This window comes from Stenella coeruleoalba, assembly GCF_951394435.1.
Source record: "Stenella coeruleoalba genome assembly, chromosome: 19".
In the NCBI taxonomy this organism is placed as follows: domain Eukaryota; kingdom Metazoa; phylum Chordata; class Mammalia; order Artiodactyla; family Delphinidae; genus Stenella; species Stenella coeruleoalba.
In genome coordinates, this window is record NC_137165.1 from 9,184,468 (window position 1) to 9,196,528 (window position 12,061).

The 12,061-nt window shown below is 51.3% G+C and overlaps 1 protein-coding gene across 1 annotated transcript in view; it reads right to left on the reverse strand.

Moving 5' to 3' along the window:
• DNAH2 (dynein axonemal heavy chain 2) overlaps positions 1-12,061 on the reverse strand; it is a gene marked incomplete at its 5' end in the record, with an annotated part of 86,419 nt that overhangs the window by 41,751 nt on the left and 32,607 nt on the right. The window contains 16 exons of the mRNA XM_079904217.1: positions 544-724; positions 1,259-1,448; positions 1,549-1,652; positions 2,097-2,285; positions 2,594-2,704; positions 3,181-3,306; positions 3,637-3,738; positions 3,954-4,171; positions 6,729-6,867; positions 7,253-7,433; positions 7,524-7,606; positions 7,758-7,914; positions 8,958-9,061; positions 9,162-9,323; positions 11,205-11,368; positions 11,696-11,870. Coding sequence (XP_079760343.1) covers positions 544-724; positions 1,259-1,448; positions 1,549-1,652; positions 2,097-2,285; positions 2,594-2,704; positions 3,181-3,306; positions 3,637-3,738; positions 3,954-4,171; positions 6,729-6,867; positions 7,253-7,433; positions 7,524-7,606; positions 7,758-7,914; positions 8,958-9,061; positions 9,162-9,323; positions 11,205-11,368; positions 11,696-11,870 — 2,386 coding nt within the window. The remainder of the gene's footprint in view (positions 1-543; positions 725-1,258; positions 1,449-1,548; positions 1,653-2,096; positions 2,286-2,593; positions 2,705-3,180; positions 3,307-3,636; positions 3,739-3,953; positions 4,172-6,728; positions 6,868-7,252; positions 7,434-7,523; positions 7,607-7,757; positions 7,915-8,957; positions 9,062-9,161; positions 9,324-11,204; positions 11,369-11,695; positions 11,871-12,061) is intronic.

The window sequence follows — 12,061 nt, forward strand, 5'->3', positions numbered from 1 at the left end:
CCTTAACCTTCTGCATGGCCCTGATTCAAACTCAAATCACAGAGCTGTCAAGTTCCCATCTCTCCAAGTTCCATGTATAACTCATGTTAGTGCTAATAGAAATCGCACCTGTTTATCTGATTCTTTCAGTACCGGAACCCTTTCCTGTTTTCTCCTAGTTCCTTCCCCCAGAGCTGTTCTCAGGCACCAGTAATGAGAGACCCTAGGCCCTGCACTCTGGGGGAGATTCTCCCATTCGGCAAAAGGGATGGCAGACACACCAGAACTCTGGGAGCTAGTCCAACAAAAGAAGATGGCTAAGCACTTTAAAAGACTAGGGCTACATGTATGCCTGCGAGCTGTTATTAATCCCTTTAGGGAGAACAGTAAGATTGCCACCCCTCCTCCCAGAAATGCGTCTGTTTATCCTTCTCTCACACTTTATGGTCTTTAGCCACATTTCACTTGGCTACAAACACTGGCAGGGGGTGGGGGGATGCACAGTTATTTGCCCTGAACACTCAGTTCTCCCCCCAGGAGCCCCATCCACTCCCAGGCCCTTACCAGGGTTCATGGTGATGAAGATCCCACAGGACCACACCAGATTTATTTCAAAGCCCTCAAAATAGAAGCGGGTGAGGCCGGCAGCCAGGGCTGAGAGGATGGACAGGATCTGCTGGGCCACCACGGATAGCACTTCCACGTTGATGCGGTTAAACTCATCAAAGCAGCCCCAGGCGCCCATCTGTGGGTGGGGGGGGAGTCGCTGGGAGCAAGAAAAGTATCCCCAGACTGGGAGAAACTAAAAATTGTGACTAACATATTCTCCCTGAAATGTTTGGATAGGAGCAGCAGCCTCTAAAATGAATGTGTGTGTGTGTGTGTGTGCGCGCGTGTGCGTGCGTGCGTGCGTGTGTGTGTGTGGTGGAGAGGGCCCCATAGCACTGTTGTGGTTTCTGGCCAGAACTTTCCACCAGACAGGAAGGATCTAGGGGAATGCCTGAGAGGTGTGGGTGGGAAAGTGACCAGGGTAGGGAACTTGTGGGTGTTGAGCGACTCCAGTGTGCGTAAGTTATTGGATCCTTACATAATCTTGTGATTTTGCAAATAAGCAAAGTGAAGCTCAGGGAGGCGCAGGGACTTCCCCAGTGGTAAGAACTAACTGAGGCGATGCAGTGTCGTCAGCTACAAAGCACTGAAACAGATCTGGGTTTCAGCTGATTTTCTAGAACTAAAAGATATCAAAGGGGCCTCCTGGCCAGGCTGGCAGGATGCTAACCTGGGCCAGGCCTGAGTACATCCGGCCCATGGACTTATAGTCCAGACCCTCAGAGCAGTTGACCACAATGACATATATGCCGAGGGCCTTGCCCAGGTCCTTGACGGTCTCGGTCTTCCCTGTGCCTGCAGGACCTTTGGGGGATCCACCTCGATGCAGGTGCAGGGCCGTGGTCAGTGTCATGTAACACCTGGGGATGGAGGACAGGACTCAAGCCGGACTCCTGGAAGCCTTGGCTCGGCATTCGATGCCCCTACCCCAAGCCCCCTGTTTGCCTCCCCACGGCCGACCTGTCTGTCAGCGGGGTGATGACAAGCCGGCCAGAGTTACCCAAGTACTCATAACCATACTGGAACTGTGTGTTGGTCTGGCGGATCATACAGTCGTCGAGATCCTAGGGAAACAGGGCAGAGTAAGAGAGGCGCGGGCTTGGAGGAAGACACAGAGCTGCAGCGATGGCCAACAGGAGGACTGGAAGCGGCAGGGGAGTTGCAGGGAGAAGACTGGGGGCTCCGTTTAGAGTTAGAAGGAGGGACGGGCTTACGGCCAAGATGGAAACTGGGGGTCACGCTGCACGTGTCCAGCCCAAACTATTGCAGCAGCTGCTTGGAGTCTTTCTGAGTCCCGATCAAGCGACACCCAGAGTGGGCACTCCCTGGAAAAGTGCCACTTGCCACTCCTTACTTGGCAGGTTCGAGAGAGAGTTACCAGCTGGATTAGGTGCTGTGATAGGACTAAGGGGTGGGTTGGGATATTACTGTATTTAGAGAACATGAATTTAGTTAAAGCATTAGGATCGGGTTTAGGGTACGGGAGTGGGAAGCTGGTCCTTCGGCACCTTCTCCCAGTAGAAGCGCAGTTGGCTGAGCCAGTCGAAGGAGCTGACGTCCATGAGGCCACTCTTATAAAGCTTCTCCAACACGTCCCGGGCGTGGACTTCTATTGTCACCAGAGCCACAATTTTAAGGCGCATAATCTTGGTCAGGTTCCCCCTGATGGCTTCCGAGTACTTATTCAGTATTGACACCTGTGGAATGAGGTGCCAGAGAAGAAGGCGGCCTGAGCAATGCCACCAAACCCTAATCATGCCACGTCCCAGCATCATTCCGCATCCAACCGCAATGCTGACCCCTCCCCCACTGCAGCTCCTGGCCCCCAACACCACCACAGGGAGACATACTTCTGACCCACCCAACCTCTTCTTGCTGGACGCCTCCCATAACACACCCTCGTTCGGACCTTTCCCACCAGCTCATCGCTAATTCTGACCCAATGTATTGCCCCCTTCCTCCAGCTCTAACTCCAGGCCTCTCCCGTCCTGGCAGGGCTCCCCACCTGCTTCTTCTTCATGACCTTGAGGATCTTCTTGTCTCCCCGCTCCTTAGCTGTCAGCAGGCACGTGGTGACATCAGCCGTCCACTGGATCTGACTGGCAGTGATCACCACCTGGGGCACGTGTAGAGGCTCTATTCCAAAGCCCTGTCCCTGGCCACACACACAGCCCGGCTCCCAAAACCCAGCTTCTTCCGGGACCAGCTGCTACTCCTCTCACTACGCCTAAACTGCTCTGAAGGATGGGCACGTGCCCAAGTCAGGAGCTGAGGGTCCACGGTGCAGGCTTCTGGGGCCGCAGCCCAGAACAGGGGGCAAGAAACCTGCCTTTTGTGCGACTCAAGATTCTGTCCTTAGGGACTTCCCTGGTGGTCCAGTGGCTAAGACTCCACGCTGCCAGTGCAGGGGGCCTGGGTTCTATCCCTGGTCAGGGAACTAGATCCCACATGCTGCAACTAAGACCCGATGCAGCCAAATAAATAAATAAATATTTAAAAGAAAAAAAGAAGAAGAAGATCCTGTCTTTACACTGGCTGCTTCCTTTCGGCTCGGTCCTCCTTGTTCCCTCATTTCCATTGACCCCAGCTCACCTGGCCAGCCCACTCCTTCACCCACTTGTCCCTCTTGTTAAGAAACTTCTTGAGGGCCAGGCGGCAGTTCCGGAGAAGGTCCCGGAGGGTCACCCTCATGGTCCGCTCCACATCACAAAGCCAGGACTGGGGGGAGGTGAGAACAGGGTGGCTCACCCTCAGGGCCAGAGTCGGGAGTCCCCAGAGTGAAGGTGCTTGGGAAACAGGACTCCGGGGCTTTGGGGCCCAAGAGAAGAGCAGGAGCTGGGAAGCGGCCGGCCTGCGTCCCCGAGGGAAATGGAGACTAGGGGGCAGACTGTCCGACGTTCGGGTGCAGGGTAGAGGTTAAGAGTTTTAGGAATGGCAGGTGGGAGGGCAAAAAGTGACTAATATCCCTTCACAGAGATGCCCTCTCCTCACAGAGCCAAGCAAACTCAGAAGAGTCAGCTTGCTTCTCAGGCCCTCGTTGCAGCTCACCTCCACAGGCCCTTCTAGAAGTACCGAGTGGAGGAAATCGACATACTCGCCGTCGCCCGAGAACATTCCCACCGCTTCCCATTTGCTGCTGGGTCCCCCGATCTGCAGAAACAGGAAGCTCTTGAGCCCTTGGAGGGTAATTTCTGCTCCTCCCCCCTCCCCTCTGTATTACCAATTCTAGAAAGTTCTGTCCCAGATACCCAGAATCGTTATATCCCCCTCCTGCTGGGAGGGCACGGTCCCCTCCGAGGCCTTGAACACCTTGACGTCACCATCCCTCCCCTGCCCTCCTTTGCATCATGGCCACCTCTACTGACCTTCTGCATTCTCAGCAATTTGATGTTGTCAAAGCATTTTTTGAGGTGTGGCTGCACAGCCTCTGGGTTGCGGGACTGGCCCAGAATCTCCAGGAGGTCATCGTTGGACAAGAAGTAGAAGCGGGGGAAAATATGGCGCTTGGTCTCTAAATACATATCCAGAGACTTCTGGATGTCTTCCAGGATTGTGTTCATTTCTATCAATGTGTCCAGGAGGCCTGGAGAAGAGAACAGTGAATGATATTTGGTGGCCCTTGTACCATTGCCCTGAGTAGATCTGGAGCCTCCAACTATATCCACTTTGCCAGCTCTTGAGTGTTGGGGCACAGACTGCCATATGGTTTTTGGAAGCAGATGCAGTGTCCCCAGTCACTCTTTTCCCATCCTCTTCATTAATTCATTATTAAGAATTCATTATACACTATTGTACGCATTATACATTACGCATTAATTATACAATTCCATTAATATAACTACATCTCCCACCAGTCCTTTCCCACCAAAGAAGTGGGGCTCTGCCGATCATCCCAAGAGCTTCTGAAAATCAGAGCTTGTTCTGCACATAAACAATTCAACAAGTTAAAACATTAGATTTGGGACTTCCCTGCTGGTGCAGTGGTTAGGAATCCACCTGCCAACGCAGGGCACAAGGGTTTAAGCCCTGGTCCGGGAAGATCCCACATGCCGTGGAGCAGCTAAGCCCATGCACCACAACTGCCGAGCCTGCGCTCTAGAGCCCATGAGCCACAACTACTGAGCCCACGTGCCACAGCTACTGAAGCCCGCGCCCCCTAGAGCTGGTGCTCCACAGTAAGAGAAGCCACCGCAATGAGAAGCCCACACCCTGCAACAAAGAGTAGCCCCCGTTCACCACAACTAGAGAAAGCTCGTGTGCAGCAACGGAGACCCAATGCAGACAAAAATAAATAAATTGGAAAAAAACGCCATTCGATTTAAATACATATCACACGCACACAATGAAAGGGGTCTGCAGTCACTGGGGTTGCCAGTGTCCCTCGTGACAGAGCAAAAAGGGCACTAGAGAGAATTCCCTGGCGGTCCAGTGGTTGGGACTACGAGCTTCCACTGCAGGGGGCGCAGTTGGGGAACTAAGATCCCACAAGCTGTGCGGCGTGGCCAAACAAACAAACAAAAAGAGCACTAGATTGGGAGGCAGACGATGGCCAACCAAACTGAGGCTCTTTCACTTAATTAGCTTGTCGGTTAACCTCAGGGAGCTTTCACCTCTTTGTAAAATGGTAATGAGATCCACCTCAAAGAAAAATTCGAGACATAAGATAAAATGTGTTCCCATTTGTAGGTTCTTGATAATGTTAGTTTTCTCCCAGCACTAGATTTTTTTTTTTTTTTTTTTGTGGTACGCGGGCCTCTCACTGTTGTGGCCTCTCCCGTTGTGGAGCACAGGCTCCGGACACCCAGGCTCAGCGGCCATGGCTCACGAGCCCAGCCGCTCCACGGCATGCGGGATCTTCCCGGACCGGGGCATGAACCCGCGTCCCCTGCATCGGCAGGCGGACTCCCAACCACTGCGCCACCAGGGAAGCTCCCAGCACTAGATTTTGATTAGCTGATCTCCTGGTCTTCCAAGTTTCTAGCTTTCTGAAGAAAGCATGGATGTCACGGAGTCTGAACTCTGAGGTGACCCTCAGGCCTTCAAGTACAAAGCCTACAGGCTGTTAGAACCTTTGAGCGACCACCTGAGTAGCCCCTGGAGACCACAGGGAGACCCGGTAGCAGTGGACCACACAGCTTTGTTCTGTGGGTTCAACGAAGAGATGGCTCTGCTTATAAATTGTTCTAAAATGTAATTATGTCAATTATCTCCAGTATTATTTCTAAAAAATTCATGTTGTCACTCAATTTTGCACATCTTAATACTTATATTTTACCCGAGTAATTGAATAATAATTTTTTTTTGATGTGTATACTTAAGGTTCTTGGGAAAATGAAGAATTGTTAGATTGGCCCTTGGCAAAACAAAGGTCCTCCGTACCCCATGCCAAAACTCTTCTCAGGACATGCACTGTAGGTACCCGTCGCCAAACGTGACTTCCTGATTCTTTACGCCAATCGAGCACAATCAACCAGACCTCACTATGTGTACATCTCTCCCCCATCCCCTTACCCAATCCCCATGCCTACCAAAATGTCTACATTAAAGACTAGCTAATCTGATAAATCAATTAAAGTCACAATAGCTCATAGTAACCAAAGGTTTTCTCTGTGCCGTTTAATGTGACAAGTGCTTTATTTGCATTATCTCATTTACCTGCATCATCTCATCGAATGAACCAGCTAGAGAAGAAGAGTGACTCCTCGATCAGTGTTTCTTGAGGCACAGTACTAATGATTGAGCACTAACTTTACGCCAGACACTGTACTGAGTGCTACATACTCCTCTATTATCCTTACAAAGACCCTGAGAAATAGCTATCGTTAACCCCACACACACTACAGGTGAGGAAACTGCAGTACGGAGGAAGCAAGCTGCCTGAGAGCACACAATCGGTAAGGCATGAGTCAGAGTTTGAACTCAGGTCTGTCTGATTCCATATCCCATCCTCTTAACCACTACATTGTACTCTGCTCAAATATGTGTTGAGTTTAATTTACGGAACTACTATTTAATGCTTAGAAGAGGTGGTGGTGATGGTAGGACAGCCAGGTGCAATGGTCAATCTTTCAGTAAATGAAGAATGTGGCCATGACTTCACATACGTATAGCACCAGCTGAGGTTACGTCAGGGCTCAGACCTGGATAGTGGGTGCTCCGGAGAGCATTGGGGTCCTTGTTCATCCGGTCCATGATGTCTTTCCAGTTGCCGTTGACCTGGTCAAATAAGACTGATTCATTGGGCAGCTGCTTGCGGATGTCCTCTCCTAGGAAGATATTCTGAAGGGCCAAACAAATGGCGTGAGAGGCTGTTTCTCACACACTCTCCACACTCTGCTCCCTGCTCTCAGACCAGGAATGACAGTTGAGGAGAAGATAAAGAGCATCAGAACCAAAGGGCAAGATGCTCAAGTTCTAGAAGGAAACTTGGGATTGGGAGGCTAGGTATGTGGGTCCGAGAAGAAAAATGGAAAAAGAACAAAGGCTTTTCAAGGAGGGGGCTGAAGATGAGAGGTAATAACCAAGAGTCAGATGCCTGGGTCCCAGATGAAGAATGGCTTTGGAGGTGGGAAAACGGGGCCGATAACAGGGCAACTATCTAGGTCCTGTACAAATAAAGGAGTCAAAACAGCAGGTAGGGGGAGCTTGGGCAGTGAATCCTGACCTCTAGGTACATCCACTGACGCTGCACCGTGAGCACCACCTCAATAACTTCCAAAATGAGGGAGAGGCAGCGTTCCCAGTGGTCTACATCCTTCTCAAAGGCCTTGACGAAACGAGATGCCTTCATGGTAGACAGAGCCACCTGGTTATCTTCCAGCGCCTGAAATACTTCTTCTGTGCCTCTGCGGTGGAAGGTATCAAAACCATAGTCCAGCCCCACCTGCCAAGCCTCAGTCCCCACTCTGCAGCCCGGGTCACACAGCCCTGTCTACCTGAGCCAGTGATGGCCCTTATCCTTGTAGGGAACTATGTCTAGCTGAATCACATCCCAGGTCTTGGCGATGTTTTCTAATGCCTGCAGAAAGAAATTGGGGAACAGATCAATCAGGTATTTAGTCCCCAAGGGTAATAGGAGCCGGGAGGGGCCATCAGATGATGAAAAGCTGGGAGCCTTTGTTCCAGGAAGCTTAGGAAATGAGGGACCATGGGAAAGGACTCTGTCGTACCAGCTCTAGAGCCAGCGCTCTGGTTGCTGAGGCAGAGATCTCCCCAATTTTCTCCACATGCTGATCCATCCCAAGCTCCACGATCTGCTCCAAGGTGAAGCTTTCAGATTCCTGATCAAACTCCCGTTGGATCTCATCCCTGATCTGATCCCAGTGCCTGCAGCCAGGGACAAAAGGTCAGATCAGGACGCTGGAACACCAGAGCCCACTGGAAAGTATCAGCATCACCCGCCAATGGCTTTCTCCCACTGGGATATTATGATTCCGTGTATTTATTAATTCACGATTCAACAGATATTTACTCAATAGCCTCTAACATACAATCTGAGGCACTGTGGGGAATACGGAGACTGAGGCGCTGACTCTCTGGAGAGGGAGTTAGGACGGACGGTTGCAGGTTCACTATAGATGACGCCTTGGGCCAACTGCTTTACATGAACCATTTCATTTTCACGGCCACTCTATAAATGAGGACCACTCTATACATGTTATTCCATTTACACATGCAGAAACTGAGGCTTAGAGAGGGTATATAACTTAAGCAAATAAAGCGGTTAGGTGACACTTAATTGCATAATACTTATTAGAGACGCATTGCCAAAAACATTATGCTGGAGGCAACACCAAAGAAGTAAAATTACCTACTCCTAAGTGAATAGAGAATTATTAAAACACCATTTATAAAATAGTTTATTCTAGCCTCAATGGTTTCAAAGCCCTCTTCTATCATGTGATCAATTCCAGATGCACTAAAAGAGGTAAACTTGAAAAGCAAAATTATAAAGTATGAGAAGAAAGTGTGTCTATACTTTCTGTGTCTACGGAGAGAGTGTGTCTACAACTCTGGGGTAGACGGGGTCCTCTTAAACAAGGCACAAAAGCAAAACCCCTAAGGGACAAAAGTTATTAGGCTTGGGGCTACAACGTGCAAGTGTCTGTAGGACAGAAGACGTAAAGCTTAGCTCTGACAGACAACATAAATTGAGGGGCGACGGAAGGGAAAGAGCCAAGAAGGCCGGAGAACCCAGGACGATGTGACAGACGGAGGACGGCGGTGGGCTCTTGGGAAGCCTTCTTCAAGGCGTGTGTTGGTGAACAGAGGGGCAGAGAGAGCTAGGAACGCCATGGAGGGGACAACCGGGAGAACCAGGTGACGGCCAGGCCAGGGGGCGACCCCCAGGAGCCGAGGGGCAGCCTCACCGCTCTCGAAGGGCAGGGTTTCGCAGGTCCGAGATGAGAGGCATGGTCCTCTTGAACTGCTCTATTTTTGAGCGAGTGGTTTCAATAATCTCCCAGTTTCGGTCCTGAGCAAAAGCGAGAGGTGTCAGAAGACCTGACCATCTTTCCCACATGGCCTCTTCCTCAGTCAGCCTGCCAGCAGCCCCCCACCCTCTCCCCACGCACCTTGTACTCTTTGGCCAGTCTGGTGAGGCGGCGAAACAGCCCGTGGGCCGTGGTCTCCATGGCCTCTGTCTGCAGGGTCAGGAACCGGCCGGTTTTCCACTGGTTCCAGTTTTCCTCCCAGTCTCGGGTGATCTCCCAGACTTGCTGCAGCGCGTCCAACTCCTTCGTGACCAAGAGCAGACAGGTGCATTGAGTGATGTGACTCTCGCCCTCCTCCTCCCTGGCAAACACGCAGGGCCTCTCCTCCTCTCGTTCTGAGAAGCTTTTCCCTCCTGGCAACATACAGCTGCCTCCTCAGTTCACATTTCTTTTTCCTCCACTCTCTTGCCTTAAGAGAGCCTCAGGGCAGTGGTTGAGAGTCCGCCTGCCGATGCAGGGGACACGGGTTCGTGTCCCGGTCTGGGAAGATCCCACATGCCACGGAGCAGCTGGGCCCATGAGCCATGGCTGCTGAGCCTGCGAGTCCGGAGCCTGTGCTCCGCAACGGGAGAGGCCACAACAGTGAGAGGCCTGTGTACCGCAGAACAAAACAAAACAAAACAAAACAAAAAAAAGAGCGCCTCAGGGAACAAGCACATGAAAAGATCCTCCGACTTCCCTTGTGGCGCAGTGGTTAGGAATCCGCCTGCCAATGCAGGGGACACAGGTTCGAGCCCTGGTCCGGGAAGATTCCACATGCCATGGAGCAACTGAGCCCGTGCGCCACAACTACTGAGCCCACGTGCTGCAACTACTGAAGTCCGTGCACCTAGACAGAGCCTGTGCTCCGCAACAAGAGAAGCCACCGCAATGAGAAGCCCGCACACCGCAACGAAGAGTAGCCCCCGCCCACCGCAACTAGAGAAAGCCCACGTGCAGCAATGAAGACCCAATGCGGCCAAAATAAATGAGTAAATAAATAATATATAACAAAAAGAAAAAGATCCTCAACGTCATTAGTCAGTAGGGACATGCAAATCAAAACCACAGTGAGATACTTCATACCCAGTAGGATGGCTAGAACCAAAAGTAAAGGCGGGGGGGCATGCTGGCAAGGATGTGGAGAAGTAGGGACCCTCGTACGCTGCTAGTGGGAGAGTAAACTGCTGCAGCTGCTGTGGAAAACAGCTTGGAGGCTCCTCAAAACGTTAAACATAGAGTTATCCTATGATCCAGCAATTCCACTCCTACGTACATACCCACAAGAACTGGGATCGGGAACTCAAACAGATACAAATACGCGCACAGTCACAGCAGCACCACTTAACGGTAGCTAAAAAGCGGAAACAACCCAAATGTCCATTGACAGGTTAATGGATAAACAAAATCCATACAACGGAATATTATTCACCCATAGAAAGAAATGGGGCACTGACACATGCTACGACATGGATAATCCTTGAAAATACTACGCTAAATCAAAGAAGCCAGACACAAAAGGTCACATAGCGCACGCTTTCCTTTACACACAATGTCCACAATAGGCAAAACCCATGTTCAGCTGACCATTAAAAACCAGAGGGTTTAGGGACACCAACCCTCTATGCGATCGAGAGAGCCTGTGCATAACTTATAGTCTGCCCTCCACATCCGCAGTTCATCGGTATCCACGGTTCCCCATCCGTGGATTCAACCACAGACTGTGTAGTGTTGTAGTATTTACAACTGAAAAACATCTGCATATAAGCGGACCTGCTCAATTCAAACCCACTGTTGTTCAAGGGTCAACTGTACGTAGAAAAGAGATTAGTGGTCGACAGGGGCTGGGGGGAGAGGGAATGGGGGGGTTACTGCTAATGGGTATAGGGCTTCTCTTGGGGGTAATGAAAATGTTTTAGAATTAGAGGTGTTGGTTACACAACATTGTGCATGTGCTAAATGCCACTGAACCGTTCACTTTAAAGGTTCTTTCGTTACCTGAGTTTTCCCCCCGTTTTTTAAAAAAAAGCTCCTCGTGTACCCATCTTCCTGGCCCCGGTTGTTTTCCCAGGCCGGTTGGGACCCACTCTCCTGCCTCCTGCCCCCTACGCTTGGTCACCACGAGGGCCTTGCTCGGCACACCACCTTCTCCAGGTTCTGCAGGTCCTTGGAGGCTGGCTGCTCGATCTTGAAGATGCCCAGGTTGGCATGGAGATTGCTTTCTTCCTCCCGCATGGCGTTCAGCACGGCCCGTACGTGGGCTATCTGCTCCAGGGCCGCCTGGTGCCCCACGTTGCTGGCGAAGGGGCCTGTGGGGAGTCCAAGGTGAGCTTCTCTCCTCCCACAAGAGAAGGAAAACGAGAGGGAACGCGTTGAAAGAATGCACTGAAACTACTAACTGCGGCTCGAGAGTCAGAAACGGGTGGGACGTGAAAAGTCAGTGTAAGAAAACTGGAGAGGCTATGAGCTGGGCTGCTGCCTTCCAGCCAAGACTCGGCGACAACAGGAGTGTCACCGACAGACATGCCAGGCTCTTTCCCATGCTCAGCCTTGTCTGCACCTCCCCTGGGACCTAGGCTTTGAAAGACTGGGTCAAGACAAAGGGGAAGCCAGGGGAGAGGTTACAAGACGGGTACCTTTCAATTCAAATTCTTCCAGAAGGTTGTGTGTTTTCTTCTTGAAATCGTCAGCTGAGTGAATGAGGCCTGTCTTGAACTTCTCCTTGTGCCTCTTCAGCATTTGTTCACCGTCCAGCACAGCTTGCTGGAAGGCGACCCACTGCCCGCTGAGATTGTCCAGCATCTCCAGCACCTGGGGACATCACAGAGTGGAGGTGGCTCGCGAGCAGGAGCTCTGCCCGTCCCACCAACACTTCGAAGAAGTCTTTTCCGACCCTCTGGACCAGCATCTGTGTCCAAGTTCCACATGCAATGAGGCCCAAAGAAATCGAGCAGCTGCTGGGCCTGAAAGAGATCCTCAGGGTGACCCGAAAGGTCATTCGA